The sequence below is a fragment of the Cyrtonyx montezumae genome, unplaced genomic scaffold (genome assembly GCF_038088225.1).
Source record: "Cyrtonyx montezumae isolate F1298 unplaced genomic scaffold, pur_monq_1.0 scaffold_1, whole genome shotgun sequence".
Classification (NCBI taxonomy): Eukaryota; Metazoa; Chordata; class Aves; order Galliformes; family Odontophoridae; genus Cyrtonyx; species Cyrtonyx montezumae.
Window position 1 is genome coordinate 24,417,358 of NW_027071825.1, and position 20,688 is coordinate 24,438,045.

Sequence of the window (20,688 nt, forward strand, 5' to 3'; positions counted from 1 at the left end):
AGGGTGAGCTCAGCTGGCTCGGGGCAGCACACAGAGCATGCGGGCCTGCTCCTGGGTCAGGCTTACTGCCATCCTTCCAGCCCAACTGCATTGAAGAGGTGGGAGCTCAAACAGCTCAGCTGGCCGTTGGCAGGTGAACTGATTCACATCAGCACCGTTCTACATTGATAAAAGCCATCAGGATCTCCCCGCTCTCACCACAGCATGCCTTACTCAGGTGGCAGCCGCCGGATAGCATACAGTTAGCTCAAATGCAAGACTGCTTCGTTTTGGAAGGCAGAAAGCAAATTAACCCAAGAGAAAGGAGGTACAAGGCATGAAGACTCTGCACAGATTCAGTCTTCCTGAGAACTAACCATTACCTGCATGATAATGGGACACGTTTTGGACATATTTCACAATATTAACACTGACGTTTGTGAATCCATTGAGCAATGAACTGCAGCTGCACTGGCTGCCATTACAAAGCTGGAGGCTTCCCACCTTAAAACTGAAGGGGTTACTGTGGAAGCAAGCTTTATAATTCTTGTGTTGAAAAGAGTCACAGAAAACAGCATACACCCTTAGAAATCTGAGACGGGCAGGTTAGAGCCCTTAACATTCACTGACCCGACCAGAACACCGTGCCACTAGCTCTGGTACTCTTGCTCTAGGAAAACTCTTTTCAAGCAAACACACCTTAACAGACTGATGAAACAGGAAACGTGCAAAGGGCTCAGTACTCCCCCCTCCAGAAAAACAGATGTAAGCCTGTACTCAAAGCAATTTAAAAACCCTATGAAACTGAAAATAATTCCCTGGCAGCACAGATGCGAGACGCCTTGATCTACAAGGCTGAAAGCCTTCACCTGTTTAAAACCTTCAGGCCACTGCCAACAGCTGAGCCCCCCATCCCAACTGCTTGCCAGATGCTCAAAGCCCCAGGTTTCCAACGCCAAGGACACTGACCCAGGAAACACTATTTTTGTTAGAGATAAGACACTGTGCCAGCTGCAAGGGCAACACCACAACTTGGCACCAAGCACAGGATTCTCTCTCTTTTGAGAGCACCGAGATAGTAGCAAGACCTGACGCAGGCACCCAGAGGAAAAAACTGAGTTCCAAAACCACCACACCCTGCTTGAGTGCAATCATACCTGTACACGAGCGAGCGTCTTGAGCACCAACCCTGGAGTACTAAACTGAACGTTATCCCGTACTAAGCAAGTGACAGGGCTGTTTGGCCAGAGGGTTTGTTTGCTTTTGTTCACACTCCTTGCATTTTAAGCAGGAAGCTTGATTTGAGAGTGACTGTATGGTCGCTGCAGCACTTCCATCCCTTCCTCTCAAAACAGAAAGAGGAAGAAAGACTTTGGGTTATTCAGACTTCACAAGGTAGAAGTAAGGTATTTCATTCTTGGGATTTTGTATACTAATACTGCCAAGTTTGGTTACGTACACAAACTCCTTCTGAATCCAACCAACCAACTCAACTGTTCCAAACGAGTTCAGGTAAGAGATGTTTTTAGAGGAGAACACCACATGCAAGTCTGCAATTTGGCAAGTTTGACCTGATACAACAGTCCTGAAGCACAGCATCTCCTCTTATGGGAAATTCAAAACCTGGAAGAGTTTAAGCACCACCTAGCTCTCGTGAATTTACTTTTGACTCCAGTACTGGAAGCTGAGTTCCCTCCTGTGCTTAACATCTGACAGAGCAAGGAAACTGAAGGGCTCTGCTTAATCCAGATCAGATAGCTGCTGTTATAAATACACACTGAAAGACCAATGCACTTTGCTTCTCCTTTTAGCAGTGTCTATGGGAAGACCTCCTACCTCTTCAGAAGCAGGTGAGCAACAGCCAGAATACTGATCTTCACCTGAAAACCTCACTGACAAGAGCAGACAGGCAAATGCAAAAGCAGCTCTGACTCCAAGTGCTGGGTCAACCCTAATTCCTCACTGATACAGTACCTGTTGGCAAGGGGCACCATGACATGCTGGTGAAGAACCCAACACAGGCATTTCAAACAAGAACGTGCTATGTACCTGTAAAGTTTTCTTACAGTTCAGTCATATTTCACATCTTTTTCACTACAGAAAGCCTTAGTTTGTATACCTTAAAGCATCTGTCAAATTAAAAAAAAAAGCTCATTGAAGTAAATTGTGTCAAAAAATATCTGATTATGTGTGAGCAACAGAAAGGACGAGCTACAAGAAAATCTACTCCTCAAGCCACAAGGTCTTTCAGAGGACAAAAATGCTGTCAAGTCAGCTATGAACTTAAATACAGAGAAAACCTGTCTTCCATTTAAAAAAGACAAACTTCACACACTGTGCCCTGCTTCTGAACGTAGAAGGAGCTGACTCTGCAACGCAGCCACAAAAGAACAATACCCTCTTCCTCTGCCCATTTGAAACCTCTAGGCAGCCAGCGTACATAGAACGCAGTTCAAAGCCATCCAGGAATGCTTTGGCTATTGCTCCATCACTTGCCCATGGCATAGCAACGGACAAGACCACAGAGAAGTTCCGTAGACATCCCATTACCAAAAAGGAGAAAAACTGCCAAGGGGAGACCGAGGAAGATGGACGGAAGCCAACCACGAGCTACCAGCAAATCTCAATGGACTACTGCCCAGAACAGCAGCCTCCTGGGGGGGCCCTGGGTGAGTAGGATTCCAGTAGACTCCACCTTCAGCATAATGTTTCACTGGGATGGAAATGGCTCAAAGGGGGACAGCACATAATGGATGCTGCCTACGAGGCCTGCTGCAATCCAGTTCAACTGGGTTGCCTCAGTACTGTATTTAAAAGTTACAGTTTCTCCCAAATAATCAGGAGGCAAAAATTCCCTTAGAAAAAAAGTCTGCAGTGAATTAGTCAATGGTCCAAACACTTGGAGGAAACTCTGTTCTTCTGTGATGGCATGGCCAGAGCATACAAGCTTTCACATCCGCACGTGACACGACCACGAGCGAGGCTTTAAGTAGTCCAGGAACGCAGGCTGCAAAACACAGAGAGGCAGTGAGTTAGCACAGGCAAACAGCACTGGCTGCGGCGTAGCCTGCTGAAGTCAAACTTCCTCAACAGCAAAGATCAAACCACAGATCCACCCCTCAAACTCTATTCTTATCTCCAGTGAAGGCGCAGGTTCAGCTGCACACATGACAAGCTACTTGCCCACCTCCCACCAGATGCATCAGAACCGCAGATGCAGTAGGACGCTGTCTCACAGAGCCTGTGATTTACAATGGCAAGCTCTTAAATGAGACTGAAACTTAAAACTGAGTAAGACAAGACAAGTCCCTGGCATGGTCAGTTATCCCTAGGGAGGGTCAGGCACTCACGTTTCCTGCAGGGCAGTACTGGCGGGCGTACCACTCCTGGCTGTAGAGGCAGATGATGACACCTTGGCCCAGGAAGAGGGATGTCCACATGATCACGTTCCAGATGGGCCCCTTGCGGCGGTCGTTAAGGATGAAGTTGAAGAGCACTGGAAAGAGGCAAAATGAGAAGCATCGTTCGGACACCAGATGATTCTTGCTGGGTGCTCCCCCTCCCCACTGCTTCGCCTCCAGAACAAGGCTGTTCCCCAAGGTCAGGGCAGTACAGCAAATGCTATCAATTGACCATAGCTTCCAAAAAAGTTCTCCAAGCTGATGCAGCTCTGCCTCTCTGCTCGTTCACGTAATGCAGATGACCAAGCCATGCTGGCAGAGGTGATCTAGAGATTTAAAGCTCTCTAACTTCTGTCTCATAACCCAAAACAAAATGCAAGAGCCTTAACTTGTAAATGCACTCTCTTCCTTGCTGCAGTAGCAAAGTAACACTTGCCTTACACCACAACTTTAAAGGAAGAACACTTCCAACTTGCTGACAAGCAGCAGTTGAAGTAAGGCTTGGCAAAAAGGAAGCAGCTACTAAATATGTCGTGTCACATGAACAGCAGTGTATCATACATAGCTCTCTTCCTCCCCATTCACACCTTCACTTGCCTAAGCCACAGGCTCAGCTACAGAAAGCCATTCACTAGGTTTGGACCCACAACTGCAAACTCTCATTTCCAAGACAACTGTTAACGATGCCACAACCCACTCACATAATCTACTGGGAACTTACTTCCAAAGCACATAAAGAGGCAGAAGAGAACCGGGTAGAAGAAGCCGAAGCAGATGCTCAGAACATATTCATGCACAGCAGCTGATACTGTGAAGACAGACAGCATAGCTGCAGCTTTGAACTTCTTACCAAAAAACTGGAAGACAGAAGAACACACAGTTATTATCACCTATTCTGCTGTGGTTTTATAGTTTGGTTGTTGCAAATGTTACTTTTGTCCCGTCAGAAAACAGAAACACAAAAATACTATTCCTGTAGGCACAGTAACAGATGCTATAAGAAGTACAGCAGCTGCCTAAAGCCAGTTATTTGCTTCTCAACATAGCAACAGCGATGCTGCACGTTGAAAAAAAAAAGGCACTACCTTGCTCAACAGCTAAAGATTAAATTAAAAACCTGAGGAACACACGAGCTCGTTACTCACCCAGAGGAAGTCCCTGTAGGCGTAGTAATAGAGCCAGTCATGCACTACCACGTTCCAGGTTCGGTAGTAGTTTGCATAGGATGTGGAGTTCCACCAGTCCTGAAAGCAAAGTTGAAAGAATACAAAATCTAATTGAGCATCAAAACCTTCCACCGTGAAATAAAACAAGCTGGTGTACCCTCAGTGATTTTAAAACGTGCATCAAGGTTTGCTTTTGTCTGAAACAGCAGTGGCTGAGACGATAAAAGAACATCGAGGTCCCGAGCGAGCTGCCTGGCAGGCCTGGTGGTTAGCTGCAGGGTTTATTACTGCACTAACAATTCAGACCACCAGGTAAAAATAAGAACTGCCCTAGAACAGCCACCAATTTAGGGCCTAGCAGCAAAAAAGAAGCATAACCTCATGGATTATTTTTTTTTTAGTAAAAAGCAAAAGAAAAAACACCCCCAAATCACCCTCCCCTCTCCTCCCCTTTCCATCAGGTACTGTTTCAGAAGCTTTGGGAAGCCTGCTTTATGAACTCCTGCTTCTTACCTTGTAGAACATCCTGTCTGCAAAGCGCATCATCTCAGCAAACGCATTGAGCCAACAGTGAAGGAAGGCAAAGAAGACCAGGAAAAGAATGAGTACACCTAGAAGCAAGGCAGAGTCAAACTGATTTCCTTGTATTTTCACTCAGCATTAAGGGGGGACACGTAACACCGTCAAGATTCTCTTGTTAGGAAGGGATTTTCAAGACACTGACTCTTATCAGCCTTATGCCACCTACAGAAAGGTAAAACCAGGTCAGTTTCCTATGCACAGGGTCACACTTATTTCAGAGGCCAACAGTACAGTTGCAGGAGTACCTAGAATTTGAAGATTTTAGTTCAAATTGGCCTCTTGCATCAAGCATTTTCCCTCCCTTCTGCCTCTTCTATAAAGACAGCTACACACAGACCCAGCTCTTACCTGGCAGAATCGAGTTGAAGATGCACAAGACCAGCCCTCTCAGATTGAAGGCTTCCTGACTGCTGTTGCGAAACTGAGGAATGCAGAGCCTCACAAAGATGTAGTAGGCATAAAACAGTGAACCAAGCACCTGGAACAACAGAGGTCTGACTTGGTAAGAGAAATGCACAGTTAACACTTCGCCGCTCAATAGCTCTGAAAGAACAGCAGCTGCAAGCACAGAAACAATTGAAAAATACTCTGTTATTATATCTACTATTACAACTTACTTCCCCTAATCCCAAAGGCCAAACCACCTCAGCCCTTCCCTGGCTTACAAACCCATGCTCTCTGGAAGTTGAAGACAAAATACAAGCCACTGCTTTAAATCCTGGAAGCCAGATACTTGTGTCAGCAGCCAGAGGCCTTTCTGTTATTTATTTTTTAGAACAATAATGTATTGTTTTTCAAGCAAGAGTTTCAATCACACAAAGATGTTGTTCGGAAACAAATCCACAAGAAGGTTCTGAAGTTGACAGTGCAAACAGGCACTCCTTCAATACTGGTGTGAAGATCAGGTCAGACTTCAGCTCAACTAAGCACTGAACTCCGGGCCTGTTATTTCAGCACCGGTCTGAGTATCTGCAGACAGGCTGCTGTGTCAGTGCACTGCAGTAAAACACCAATATAAAGAAAGAGGGCCAGAGCACAGCACTCCCCATACAAGCATACAGCTTTAGTTTTTACAGAACGGAGTCTGCTTGCTACACATTCTGGAGGTTTGCTTGAACAAGCATTTTCATATATATTTGACAGAACCCTTCGTTCAGCAGGTTGCTTTTTTTAATGAAGGTTTTTTTTTAAATCATTCAAAAGTATTCTTTTCCAGTAGGCTCACACCACGCTGACAGCAACTAGTGCCAGAGGGAAAGCTGTTCACACTCAGTTTAGATGATCTCAGAAATACCCATTCTTTAGAAAGCCACATTACTCACCTGTGCAAACTTGGTAGCTACGTAGCCCCATCTTACTGTAGGATTCCTAGGATAAAGAACACAGGATGTCACAGCTAAATAAGATCTCAGAGCAGCAAAATCCGTGGATAGACTAGTTTTAGAATTCAAAGCCCTCGATCCCTTGAATTTTGAGAAGAGACTGAATTGCTGGCTCCTCACAGCCACGCGGGACAACTGTGACAATTTCCTAACGGGAACTGCAACTCTGGGGCAGCATTATGTAATCAGACAGGAGGTGGTGACCCACCCGACAGCCCCGTAAAGCACTGCTGACTTGACACCGTCAAAGTACAACAAGAAATTCATGAGTTCTCAGCTTTATACAGCTTCGTTCTACCTCCTCAGACTCAGTAGGTAAGATCATCAGTGAGCAATGCATGAAGCAGTGCACAGGTCCACTGCTGGGACCACTACTGTTAGATATTCAGTGGCAACCTGGTTCAGTTCACAAAGGGACAAAAGCTGGGACTGTCAAGAGCACTATCAGTAGTGGAGTGAGCTCTCATAACCAAGTCCTGTCCATGCCAGGTATGTGACTAATTAACTAAACAGGTCACAATGAGGGGTCCTTAGTATTGGCTTCAGCTCTTTAATATCCTACTAACGTTGCTCATGTTACCTGGGATAGTTGTCTCTATAGATGAGGGTGGGAGCAAAGAGGAAGTACAAGTATTGAGAAATCTGAGGAACGGGTACTGAGCCTGGAAGAAAAGGAAAAATAACTCTAATCTTTCTGCTTGCTGAAGTTTTGTTTTCCCTTGTACTCTTCCCCAGTATACACCACTCACATCAAAAAAGATCAGACTCCTAGGGGATTCCCAGGGAATAAAGCAAACTATCAGATGGAAATATCCTTGTCAAGTGCAGTTAACAAGTCAGGACGACTAACAGGCAATGCAGTGGTGACACCTTGATATCCCATCTCCTTTCCCCCTCACAAAGATCACAGAATTGAAGTTCAAGGGGACCTCTGGAGGTCACATAGTCCAATGTCCCTGCTCAAGCAAAGCAATTAATCTTAACGCCTATATCAACACATGGGTTCATGTTCAGCTCTGGTATACACTGCCAAAAGGCCTCCTAGAACTGCAGTCACTTTACTGGACTGGGAGTGTGCTGGCAGCCTCTACGTGCTGCTTGTGAAAGCAAAAATAAGGAGTCCTGCTGAGGCAAGACTAAGACCCAAGGAACAGTCCAGCTCATCACCTAATACCAAATGAAAAGATTCAGATTGAAATTGTGTTGCAGAAGGCCAGCACAGAGCCTCACCACCTCCCTGCCCAAAGTCCATAACTCAAATTTTACCTCTCCCAGAGTAACAGCTGGTTATTCACAGCTGTCAACCAAAACTAGGGCAAGTTACTCACTAGACTTCTTCACAGAAGACAGGACTCGAGGCACATTCTCACGGACAAACGAATGAGCCTTCATCACAAGACGAACCTGGGAGATTAGCAGAACATCAGTTTAATAGTGACTTCAGCTCTCCAAAGATCGCATCAAGTACTTTTAGGTAATGCCTTAAGCACTTTGCTTTCTCTCCAGTTTATACTTTCTACCAAGAAAGAGCTCCTTCCTCTGGCCACAAGCCTGTTCAGGTGACATGGAACTAAAACACTGCAGGGAGAAACGTGCAGGGGCAGTAACGACTCAGGAGAGTTAAAGCACATCTCATTTACACTCACAGCACTGACCTCTGAGCACCCGTGACCTAACCTTTGAGGCAGTCTTCCACAAACATCTCTCCTCCTCCTGCCACTCAAGAAAAATAAAGTTTTGCTTTCTACAGAGTCCTGTCTACAAGACAAAGAAACAGGTGCTATGCACCCCTTATTTATTTAAAGGGGAGTGTTACAGCATAACAGATTCTTCAAGTTGTTTCAAGGCACTTAGCATCTACAAGACGACTAGAAGTAAATGCAGTTTCAGCCTTGATACACGTTGAGGAAAAATGATACAGTTGAAAAAGAAAAAAAAACCCAAATAAGTTGTTTCCACGTCAAAACAAAATTTGCTATCATCAGTTTTTCCTCATTAGACCTGCCACGTGTGTAAGTCATGGACTAACTCCATCCACAGCCCTGGCTTAATTTAATGAACGAAAAAAGCCAACCAAGCAACAACAATCCCACAGCACTTGATTCTTTAAGAAGAAAACCTTTCAGTTTTGAAAGTAAGCTTCGTATATCCAAAGACACGGGGTCGGTACCCACCTGTTCCAGTATCACAATGAAACGAGAAGCTGGAGGCAGGGCATATGATATAGCAACATAGGTTGGCCCAATCCCAAGCCCAACTGTTTGGAAGAGTGTGAACAATGTCCCATAGAAGAGAGAGTAGATGACACGGTGGGAGGAGCTGTGGTAACCTTGGGCCCACTGGAAGAAAAGGCTGTATGGAATGATAACTGTGGCACTGAACATGCAGAGCCAAGTACAGAAGACGACTGGAAACTTTCCAAAAACGTAGACCAAGAGATCAAACCCAAGGACCAGCCTAGAAGGCACAAAGAAGTAGACAACATTCAGCATGCACTGTTTCAACAGGAAGTGCCAGTGCTCCAGCACATGGCTGCAGAAGGCCAACCACCCACACCATCACTGTTTGAGTCTTGAGAGAAGTGAGTAAGGCAGTTCTCAGCTCAGAAACAGAGGGCTGCCTGCAGATTTCAAATTTTTAAACAATCACAGATAATCCAGCTCTATTAGCCAACTTTAGAGGTCTATTCCTCTCCTGTATCCATACTGCTATTAAGTTAGAATTAGCCAAATAACGTTCAATAGTGCCTGACCTACACAAGCAAGATAATGATAACAATCAAGATATAGCTCTGGTTTTATACACTGAACAACAGATTATCAGCAAGGTAAACATGTAATCCCATTCACGTAGGCAGGATACATCTTGCCAAAAAGATATTTAAGGCAACAATCAAGTGTGAGGAAAGCAGTCTTTCACAACCTCGTTCAGAATTGGCTACCTGCAAAGCATGAGCTTAGAGCCTGTGCCAACATCCATATCCATAAGATTTTCCCAACGTTTAGCTAATCATACTTGACATTTCCCTATCCACTCAAAAAACAGTTGCAGGATATTTGAAGAATGTCAAGTTGAACACCCCCTTTAAACAGCACCTCAAGAAGGATCACGTCGTGCACCGTTCTACAGCTTTTGTGTAGCTCTGGCTCTTTGGGAGCAAGCAGTTCCCAGCCCTGACCCTTGTCCTCCCAAAGCACTCTTACCTTCCTTCATCAATGAAGTCTACTAAAAGCGTGCTGAGGATGAAGACGATGAGAAGAGCGATGAACATGTGGTAGATGGTCCTGATGTGACTCACTTCAAACAGCTCACTAAGGGAGAGATTCAAATGCTATCAGGCCATTCACATAGCAGATCACACGTCACACTTACACCATGTTCACTTGCAAACAAAGCATCTCAAAGTAAAGGCTATTGCTGACACGAGTACCTCCAGTCCATTTATTTAATGGAAAAAGTGAAGCTCGACTACTCACTCCAAGAGGGACCTTCTGGCAGTGAAGATCTTCCCGTGCTCTGGGGGGGCTCTCAAGGCCCTGCAAGTAAGAAGAAGAACATCCAAGGAAAAGGAAATAAGGCTTCCAGGAAGCAACCCTGTTATAGAACTAACATAAACCTGACTTACTTGGCTTTGTGTAGCTCCTTCTCAGAGCAGGAAGCTGGGAAGAGGGAAGCTGAAGATGAGGAATCCAGGAGAGCTGACTTTGCCACCAGACTGTTCACAAACTCTGTGAAGTGGCTGTCCACCTCCTTCATGAAAACTGGCTTCAATTGCTGGCAGAGCAAGAACAGAACAGCAAGTTATCCAAACATATCCTAAGTGATTTATACTCCTTTTTATCCCAGAGCACAACAGAGCAAGGGATGGAGCACTCCTGTACCATTAGCCTACAGCTGGAGTCAACTTGGACTCATCATTACTTAAATCATCCAATGGCAAGCTAACCAGGCAAGAAAGGCAAACTACACAACGTTAAGATTATAATCCTGTTTCCTTATCACTTTTGTCATGCCTACAGGCTAACATGCACCATTCAATCCAATTGCCCAGTCTACAATATAGTTCAATTTGCTCTTCGGTCTCACAGCATGAACTTCCAAAGACATAAATCACCACAGCCCAGAAGATTTTAAAATAAGATGCCTTTAGAAGAAACTGAGCAGTAAACGCTCACTTTGAAGTTACTTACTTCTGTAGCAAGTATTACACTGGGCTCTGGATAGCTCTCCTCTGCAATGCAAATTGTCTTGCTCTTTAGATGCAAACAGGATCCCAAGATGTGCATAGTGGCACAAGTGCTATTCTTATAAGGCAAAATTAATTCCCTCAAGGAAAGAATAAAAGCAACATGTGCTCACTTGAAATCCGAGAGCTTAGGGAACCACAAGATCCTAAGATCATTAGCACTTCAGAAATCAGACAGCTGTCTTCTGCACAGAAGACAAGCATGTTTCAAGCAAGTCTGTAGGACTACAAATATAATCGTGCATTATGGCTGTTGTTTGTTTCCTTTTTAATGCAAGTACCTGTCTGACCATCCTTTAGCTTGAGACTTTCTCTGACTGTCCAAGTATTCCTAGATGGTAGCTGCACGTTACTTCATGTAACCTTCCTACTCATCACTGGCTCATTTGTTTTTCCCCCAACTACCTTCAGAATTCCTTTCTGATGCTTATTTTGTAATCTTGAAGGCTGAAAAAAAAGAGGAAATCCATTTTCAAGGAGGGAAAGAGAGTATGGAAGTTGTGCACAGGGACACTGCTTCCTTGGAAAGGCCTTCGTGATGCTTGAGCTCTGTTTGGTGCTTATTTCCCAGTGCTGATGATACCAAAGAAAGCTGAAGCAGCATGCTTTTTGCTAAGCAGAAAGAGGCACAAGGACTAATAAAACAAGGAAGCAGACCCAGGAAGCCAAGCTAAAAAGTCTTCTTTAGGCATGGATCATTTAGGCTAGCAAAACCTAGTAACAGATGATGCATTCGTACGAAACACTGCTGTGTACTGCAACAACAGCCAAGCAAGTTTAACTTCCTGGTAGTACACACAAAGCCTGAAACGAGGCCACATTCTTCACAGTGGCCTGCTTTAGCTGAGATCCCTTGAACCAAAAGCTGCAGTAGGAAAAGAAGGAGATTAATATTTAACTTTAAGAACATTTTCCCACTATTTGGCAGCTGCTAGCATAGAACAAACAAGCTTCAGCAGCACTTGATCCAACTCCTAGGATGTGGCTACTCTCTGGGAAGCAGAGAAAGAGGCTCCTCTCTTGCAAAAACATGGATTTATTCTTTTAAAAACAAGAGGAAGAAAAGCAGAGTACTTTGGAACTGCAAGACTGCTTTCTGGCACAGATGCAAACATCCCTAACAAAAAAATAAAAGTCAAACCCAAATCCCTGCTCCTCCTGGAGTGTTCTAATTTCCATTCCAGAAAATGCACCATTCATTCCTACCAGTTTTTCTTTTTTAAATTTCCCCTCGACAAAGAGTTTAACAGAAATAACCTCCTTAAGCTGCACACTCCCCTTCCAGTTAGCACTCTGCTGAGACTGCCCCTCCTAACACAGCCCTCCAACACTGACATCAGCATGTGCACATATTTGGACTGGGAAAACATGGCATGAGTTCTCATGAAATGAAATATGATGCAACCACAGCAGAGACTCCATGTGAACTGCAATTCCTCACGACAAAGCCACGCAGCGGATCGTGTCAGACCGACAGCTACCACTACTGCCAACCAAAGCTCAGCCCAGTCAAGTAAGTGCCAGAGTGACTCCTCACACTCAGTAAGCCAACTGACCAAGCCCCTAAACAACTGAAACAGAATGCACCTCACACCAGCCTTCACTGTGATAAGGCCATTTGTGCACGTGTGCCTTCCTGTAGCCTCCTCCAGCACTGCTGAGACCTCACCTGGAGTACTGCATCCACATGTGGAGTCCTCAGTACAGCAAAGTTCTGGATCAGTTGGAGCATGCCCAGAGGAAGGCCACAAGAATGAGCCAAGGGGTGGAACAGGGACAGGCTGAGAGCTGAGGCTGTTCAGCATGGAGGGGAGAAGGCTGAGGAGACCTGTCAGTGTCTAAAGGGGAGCTGTTAGAAGGAAAGGGACAGACTCTCGAGCAGAGTCTGCTGTGACAGGACAGGGGAAAAATGGTTTCAGACTAAAGTGGAGATATTTAGATTGGATATAAAGAAGAATTTCTCACGATAAAGGTAGTGAGGCACTGGCACAGGTTTCCCAGAGAGGTGATGTCCTCAGAGACACTCAAGGTCAGGCTAGACCAGGCTCCAAGAAACCTGATCAAGCTGTGGGCATCCCTGTTCATTGCAGGGGAGTTGACCTGGATGAACTTGAAGGGTCCCTTCCAACTCAAACAACTCTGTGATCCTAACTGAAATAACACCCACCACCTACAACTCCTATTGAAGCCAATGGAAGCAGTCAGTGAACAGCACTTTTCAGAAGTCAAGCATCTGTACAGGCCTCAGATACAATCCCCACGAAGGGTAAACCAGAATCCAAGCTTCTGTTGCATGAGCCATTGGTCAAAATGATGAGGCAGGCCAGGAATTCCCAGTCACCTGCAACAGATGTAGGCTTTCATACTTAGCCCTACTGCTATTCTTGTAGCTTTGAGGAATCTTAAATTTGCCATCTGTTGAACTCAGCATTTAAAACCTGAATTTTCCAAGTTTCAGGAGCAACTTCAGGATTCAAGTGCCACTGACCCTGCTGGTTTCTTTGATCCTCCTTATGGATAAGAAGCTGCCTTGACTACAGGCTATCACATCTCAAAATTGGGAGCCAGAAAGCATTTAGAAAGATGACTTTCCCAAAAAAAGAAATCCAAGATCAAGTTGTCCTCCAGCATTCAGATAGCATCCCCTGCAACTCACACAGCTACATGTGCTTAGCAGTCCATTAAGGGCTGCTTGTGCAAGCATTAGTTGCAAAAGGTGAATTGCAGCAGTTGTATTGTCTGCAGAGAAAAGACAGAGGCAGATACGAGACTTGCTCTATCATGCCCTCAGTAAGAGTCACTCAGGGAAGACAACATATGAAGTAAAACTAAGAGCTGCCTATCCCTCTGATGGGTTGAATTCTATGTGTCAGCACATAAAGCAGTGCACCCTTTATGGAGGACATTTAAATAGACTATAGCTGTATCTACTGTAAGATACACATCATATCTATGTAACAGAGGGAGAAGAGACTTCAAAACAGGAAAGGACTTCAAAGTTGCAAGGTCCCTGTCCTTTAAGTATCCAATTCCTAATAACTACATAAAGCTGAGACAATTAGATGACCTCACCTTTACCGTGGAATTCTCTGCAATAAAATGAAGCAAGCGAGGAGGACAACTTGCCTCAAAGAGCATGCCTGCTATGAAACAATGGCTAGCAAGGAGGGTACAGCTCACTGTTACCTAACTTCATTTAATTTGGCCATAAATCACCTTAGCATAAGCTAAGACAATGGCAGCCCACACAGATGTAAATGACGTTTATAGAGGTGCTATTTTCTCTGAGGATATTGCTGACATCTCCACAGCTCAGGCAACAGAAGCCACGAGATACAGGCCAGGTGCATTAATGGGTAGCAGGACACACAATTTGAAACACTGGGTACCCAAGCTGCCAAAGGGAACAGGCTAGCTGACTATTACACTGGCAAAAGTTAGCAGTGAGGCAAGTTCAGTTTTATTACAGGCCTCAAAGTTCATCCTTATCACTGGACTCTAACCTATTGGGGTCAAACAAGACAGAGTTGAGTTCATTAATACAACTCCTCTTGTGCAAAGTGAGAAGAGAGACAGACAGAAAGAGGGCTGTACAAAAGTCACCACGCCTGAATTATGACTGAATAGAATATATTTGGTTCCAGGATTAAGGAGTCTCCAAACAGGCTTGATTATCCCACTCCTCCCCATAAGGAAGCATTAGAGTATATTCACCTCAGCTTCTGCTATTAGCTGCATTTTCCTCGTTATCACGTGGTCGACATCAACCCGGCCTAAGGAAGGAAAGCAAATATTTAACAGTCACATATGCAGCAACGTGTCCTTCGTGACTGAACATAAAGAAGAAACAGCAGGCAGTAGTTCATTCACTAACATTTCATTAGTACTTTTGACTGCTAGTAACATCCCAGCAAAAAAAAAAGTTCAAAACTAAACTGCAGTAAGCTAGTAAGCTATGAGCAAGCATTTTAAAAAGCCATGTAGGATCACAGCATGATAAAGCAGGCAACAGCTGATAACGTGTCGGATTTCTGAAAGCTCTGCAACTCCACAAATCATTCCAAGGTCCCTCAACATATTCAGCCTTGAAGCAGCAATCTGAACAACCCTTAGAAGGTCATATCCAAGTGTGCTGATCTTCTAGCACAGTTTTATCTCGTGCACTGTGAACTAGACTTAAGGTTACGTTGTCTGTCTGTCTCTACACTGCCAATAGACAAGGCAGTCAAAACGTGACTACTTGGAAAATAAAGTAACCATCACTGAAGATGAGCAGACCAGCAAGCTGGAAGGTTGTTATCCTGCGTTCAAAACCTGGCTACTCTCACTCCTTTCTTCCCCCAGCACAAGCATCAGTCTGACTGTATTTGCCCAGGGTATTTCATCCCTTAAAAACAAGGGAACAAAGGTCTACGTGTGCTAAAAACAACTTCTGGCATTGTTAGTGACAAAAGGCACTAAGATGAGCAGCAGAACAGAACATCATAACACCTCAAGAGCTCAACTCCCTCACTGCATTACTCCACAACTGTACTAATAGCCCTTTTCCCTATTTCTGCTGTGCTAAAAACCACAGCATGTTTATCTGCTGGCAAGCAAACCACGCAGAGCTGCTGAGCTCACAGCCCAACCAACCCTTCCTGCCAAAGGTGAGAACTGCTCTCACATCCAGCCACCAGTCTTCAACTTCATCTGACACTGTCCAACAGGGCCAAAGACACCAGGACATCTGGGACTTACAGGGGGTTGCACTATTTCCTTTGTGAGCTAAGCTAAAAACGAGCAGGAACTGCTTTGACTGTGCATTTCCTGCCATTACAACTACCCAGGAGTGGCTCTCAAGAAATAAAACATCCCTTTTGACCAACAAGGCCTTAAAAGATGGCTAGTTTCACCCACCTCTAACCGACAGCTGCTGCCATGGGCAGGTCTCTGACCTGCTGACACTGCAATTGCTGGAGCTGTACACAGTGTCCCTCCTGTCACTTCCTCCACCCACACAGCAGTGTGTAAGCTAACACTACGTAGACCAGAAACACAGCAAGGTTTAAAGAGCCTTTAAATCAAGATCTCAGCATCTTTATATGTATCTCGTGAAGCAAACTAAGTTAAGCCACCTGTAAGCTCAGTTTTTTCTTTTTCAGGAAGAAAAAAAGCCTCCTGTTGAAGAAAATCTGTCCCCAAACAGTACCAACACATCCCGCTGTTCCACAGCACGAGTTTGTTGGGCAGGGCATCACTAGGCAGGTACCACAGAATACATAACCCACATCTTGAATCATTCATCTTCTGCTGTGCAAGCTGGTACTTACGTTTCCTAAAGTCATTTAGGCTCAAAATTGTGTGATGATTTTATTTCTAAGAGGAACTGTACCCTACTAAGAAGTCCAAATCTTCCTCGTCCCTCTGACATTGAAAGCCCCTTTGCACCACTCTAGGATTACAATACCATTCAAGAAATCAGACTCAAGGTTGCACAAGACAGGCAAGCACATCTATCACTGAAAGTAAAGCAGGTTCTGTCCCAAGAAAACAAGGAACATATTTAGAAATCATAAAGAAAAAGATCTTCAATGACTAGAAGGATATAGAGCAAATCATTTAGGAGGCTGAACTGGGATCTGAAAGACCTCCACCGAGCTGACCACTTGTCTGGGGCTTACAGAAACTGCTGCCTGCCAAATTTAACATCTCCACATGCCCCAGATTCAAAGCAGGTTTACAAGTCTGAAGAAGAAAAAAGAGCAATTTAAATGCTCCTAATTTAAATGTAAGCCTTGTTTCTGCAGGAAACCAACCTAAAAGAGATTGCTTGATTATTGAGACATTTTCTTATTGTCTGTGAAACTTAACTTGAAAACCTGAGCAACGATTTACAAGCTGCCTTTTCTTTGTTAAACTGAATGTGATTTGCTTCTTCAACATTCTCTTGTATGCATTACAGGCAGGTGACACTGAGATGAGAAGAATTATCCCAGTTCACACAATGCATTAATATCACAGCCTGGAACCCAGCAAAACCAATTCCTCCAACTGAGCAAGCTCTCAAAAATTAAGTTTTTTTTAAAAAATACTCATTTTGCTTCACTGTTACAGCATGTAATTAGAACCAAGAGCACGAGTGGGAATAAGTCCTCTGAGTAAAGGCATGGCTCGTGAGCAGGGCTTCAGTCCCAGCTGGTAATGACAGAAGCTGCCTATAGTTCAGCAGTGATTCAGAGTGCTGAACTGTTCCTGTGCTGTGGCACTAAGTTTACTGTCAGCAGTCAGTAATCTCCCATGGTTGTTCTATCTGAACTGCACAGTGTTCAAGACGAACACATTTCCTTCCAGTAAAGCACACAAACTTCAATTTATTGCAACGTGTACATTACAAAAAATACTCCCCCAGGTGGATTTAGGACTACCAAGCATGCTGTACACAGCATCTGATAACCACTCTCAGTTCATGAGTATTTTCCCCTAATGGTGCCTGAATCTGTTTAGCTCCAGGATCTTCTTGGAAAGTCACAGGTGCTATAGAAACTGTACCCAGTATGTAAGAGGTGATTAAAAACACTCTGTTATTTCATGATCACACAACTTATCACTGAAGAGGTGAAAGGAGCACTGGTAGGAGGATTTCTTGTTACTGTCAGATACCTGCATTCAAAGGATCCCTCTCTAAAAACACTGAGCATGCTGTTATCTGGAAGACCAGCTACGTTCAAGGCAGCCTAGCACAGGGATACTGTGAAAGGTAGCAGCTTTCTGTACCTGGTACAGTAGAACACAAGTTAATAATTCGATGCTAATAAGTCTTATTCTGAGTTATTCCAGTCTACACATCCACACAGCAGACAGAGAACAAGTTGAGGCTAAATTGCCCTCAAAGCTCATCTGATCTACTTGAAGAACACACAGGCTGCAGAGGTCACTGTGCTGTAGCTGGGCAAGGAATCCAGTTCAAAAGCAAAGTGTGCAGGGACATGGAACACAAAAAGCCTGTTGACTAGCAGGAGGAAATAGCAGCATTCTCCAGGTCACAGCAGCACATTCCCAGGCGTGTCACAAAAAGCTTCACAGCCTTCACCAAATCCACAGGTTACAAAACATGTCAGAGTGTAAAAACTACCAGCATCCGCATAGTCTTGGGCAAGACAGCTTTTTCCATCCATCTCCCTGAAGGACAGCCAAGAAACTCAACTTCAGCAGCTTATGCACACTTGTAGCCCTGAGTCAGACAGAAAACTCAAAAAGTGTTCCAAATTGCTCCCTGGTTCAGAGCTCCCCCCTCCTGTATCAGTAAGGACACATCATCCACACAGCTTCATGAACTTCCACGCCAGAATGACCGGTAGTAACCTCTCAGAAGATAACAAGCCCTTTCCAAGACCAGCATTACCAAACATGCTTACTCATACCAAGCGAAGATATGCCACAATAGACTTGTTTGCAGATCAGTCACCTTCTGATTTCTCCACAGCCATCGGTTTACTGCTTTCAAACGGTCTCATCTCTGCGTTCTGGAGGGCCTCAGTACAGTAAAGAGCTACATCCTCTCTAACCTTTCAGATCTGCCTTGCAGTTTCTATTACAACCATTCCAGGTTAAGTTTTCCTCCTACAGAATAAAAGAGTCATAGAATTGTAGGGGTTGGAAGGGACTCTAGAGGTCATCGAGTCCAACCCTCTGCCAAAGCAGCTCCCTAGCTGCTCACTCTATGCCAGGACAAAAATCAGTTGCTGAAGACATTTGAGCCTGTTCAAGGAAGAAAGACTAATGTTCAGCTCCCGGGTCAAAGAAGTTATAGACCAAATCATCACAAGGTATAAACACACCCTGGGAAAGCAGAAGCCTTCCAGCAATATCAGAGCTATCAATATCACCACGTTACCATAAACTTAGAGGTAAGTGAGTTTAAACTATTCCAGTCCTGAAACTCAGCACACATTGAGACAGATTCCAGCAACACCAATGAGACAAGAAAAACAAACTATATATAGACTTTATAGCCTAAACTACACAAATGGAAGAGTCAGACCCGTTGTACTTGTGAAGCCCACATACAGATTGAATTTATTCCTTTAAGCAACTTAAGATCAGCCAATGCCAAGCCTGAATAAAGAAGGGATTCATAGCCTAGCAGTTTCTGTAAGAAGTTCACATGCTTCTGGAAACAAGACAGTTGGCCCTTAACACTATTAAGTTGAAAAGCAGATTGCCTTTGCTAATCAGGGAGGATCAAGTGTAGAAAGTCAGGTTAGCGAAGATGTGTGAAGATGCTGCCAGATGTACCAGATCACTAGCCTCCAGTTGCCTGTGTATTTTGTCAGGACTAATGCTTTAGGAGCAGTTACTCTGAAGCTAGGGTGAAAGCAAGCTGGAAAACGTGTATGTATACTATTCATGAGCAATTCTTCCAGCTGTCCCTCTGTCCTGCACTGCAGTTTGGACTGCACTAAAACACAGCATTTGGTACTAACCCAACCCACCAGACATGGGCCTGCACATGAAAGCCCAGGACATGGCCAAGACATCTGTCCCAGAACATTTAGTTGCTACCACTCACAGCATCACACCTGGAGTAATACACTGCATTTCAGAGATACTAAAACCAAAACCTTTTAAAAACAGGCACACACACCTATCAAGTGGTAATTATTACAGCTATATTTACTCTTTATCCATAAGCTTGAAAGAACTTAAACTTACTCAGAACAGTTAAGGTGTTCCCATAGATAAAGAGGTAGAAGTTTGCTTCTAAACCCTTTCTCTCAATGATATCTTTGTGAGAAGAAATTTCACTTGCTCTCAACTTGTATTTGCTCCAACTCCTGTTCCACTTGAAAGATACACAGTGAAATAGCAACATTATTCAGGAGAGCATTAACAAAAGCTATCTCCTTCAATCACTGTTACCAGGGTTTTGGAACAGATTCACGTGGCACACTGTGACAAACTAGCTTTGCTTTTTGCTTCTCCTGCTTCTCAAAGAGAAAGAATGAGAGCTGCAATTCTGACATTGTGGCATAACCCAAGACAGCATCCATGGGCACGACCACCTAAACTGCCACACAATTGTCTGCAAATCAAGCCAGCTACGAGCCTCGTTACTGTCCAACTAGCCACAGTATAAATCAATACAAACCCAATCAATCCCAAGTAAAAGAACCTCACCATTGCTGGAGTTTTGGAAGGCCCTCTCGCCATCAGGTCTCCTCTGCATTTCTTCATTCTCGGTGCTCCTGTTGGTTGTGGTGGAGCCAGACGGGCGCTTTCTTACACAGTCTTCACCTGCCATTGCTGCCTACGTAGACCAGAAAAGGAAAGGAAAAAAGGCCCTTTTATTCTTTACACAGTTACAGAATGAATTACATAGCCTCCTTTGCACTACAGTCGAGATTTTTGTCTTTCCATTCTGAATTCAGAGTAAGGGAAGTTGAAAAGAAGCACACACTGGTGTTAGTCACTGTATTAGCACTGTGGGTCACACTGCCTTTCCCTCACTGTATCTGCAAAAGAGCAAAGTATCCAAGCAAGTTCTCCCTCACCACTACAAAAAGAGCTTTCATTTTCCCACAGCTCCCTCCTTTCCCCTACAGATCTAAGTATTTAAAATGACTCGAGCCTTTGTGAAATCCTTAAAAAGCGCCCCCCCCAAAAAAAAAAAGCCCTTGAAAACGCTCTCCAGTACTCAGCCTGACAGCAAAATTTGTCTTCAGAGAGCTCTGGCACGTTTGCTTTGCAGAATCACCCGCAGGATTTTGCCTGAGCCAAGCCCCTTCCTGTCAAGCTTCAGTCCTCACTGGAAAAGCAGCTTCCTCAATAGATCCTTGTACTTTGTCAGGCCAAACAACGGCTGCACTGCGAACCAGCGAAAAACAGGAAGAGAAAATCTGGTTTGAACGACACCAGATTCAATGACAAAGGTCACTGCGAGTGTCAGAGCT

General features: G+C 44.4%; 1 protein-coding gene across 1 annotated transcript; it reads right to left on the reverse strand.

Moving 5' to 3' along the window:
- Nucleotides 1-2,465: 2,465 nt before the first annotated feature.
- SOAT1 (sterol O-acyltransferase 1) lies at nucleotides 2,466-20,041 on the reverse strand. Its single transcript, XM_065746812.1, has 15 exons — nucleotides 19,916-20,041; nucleotides 14,471-14,529; nucleotides 10,136-10,284; nucleotides 9,987-10,046; nucleotides 9,714-9,821; nucleotides 8,685-8,967; nucleotides 7,839-7,914; nucleotides 7,091-7,172; nucleotides 6,451-6,496; nucleotides 5,477-5,606; nucleotides 5,060-5,157; nucleotides 4,526-4,624; nucleotides 4,102-4,237; nucleotides 3,330-3,475; nucleotides 2,466-2,986 (listed from the first exon to the last, which is right to left on the reverse strand). The coding sequence occupies exons 1-15, from the start codon at nucleotides 20,037-20,039 to the stop codon at nucleotides 2,930-2,932; spliced, it is 1,653 nt and encodes a 550-aa protein (XP_065602884.1). The 5' UTR covers nucleotides 20,040-20,041; the 3' UTR covers nucleotides 2,466-2,929.
- Between the last annotated feature and the right edge of the window lie 647 nt (nucleotides 20,042-20,688).

What these genes read in the sequence shown, in the direction of transcription:
- SOAT1 (XM_065746812.1), bottom strand. Translation starts at nt 20,039, where the DNA reads ATGGCAGGTGAAGACTGTGTAAGAAAGCGCCCGTCTGGCTCCACCACA. An exon ending in TCATTGTGATACTGGAACAG is followed by an intron (nt 7,915 to 8,684) that starts GTGGGTACCGAC and finishes CTAATCTCCCAG; the next exon opens with GTTCGTCTTGTGATGAAGGC. An exon ending in TAGCTACCAAGTTTGCACAG is followed by an intron (nt 5,607 to 6,450) that starts GTGAGTAATGTG and finishes CTGTTGTTCCAG; the next exon opens with GTGCTTGGTTCACTGTTTTA.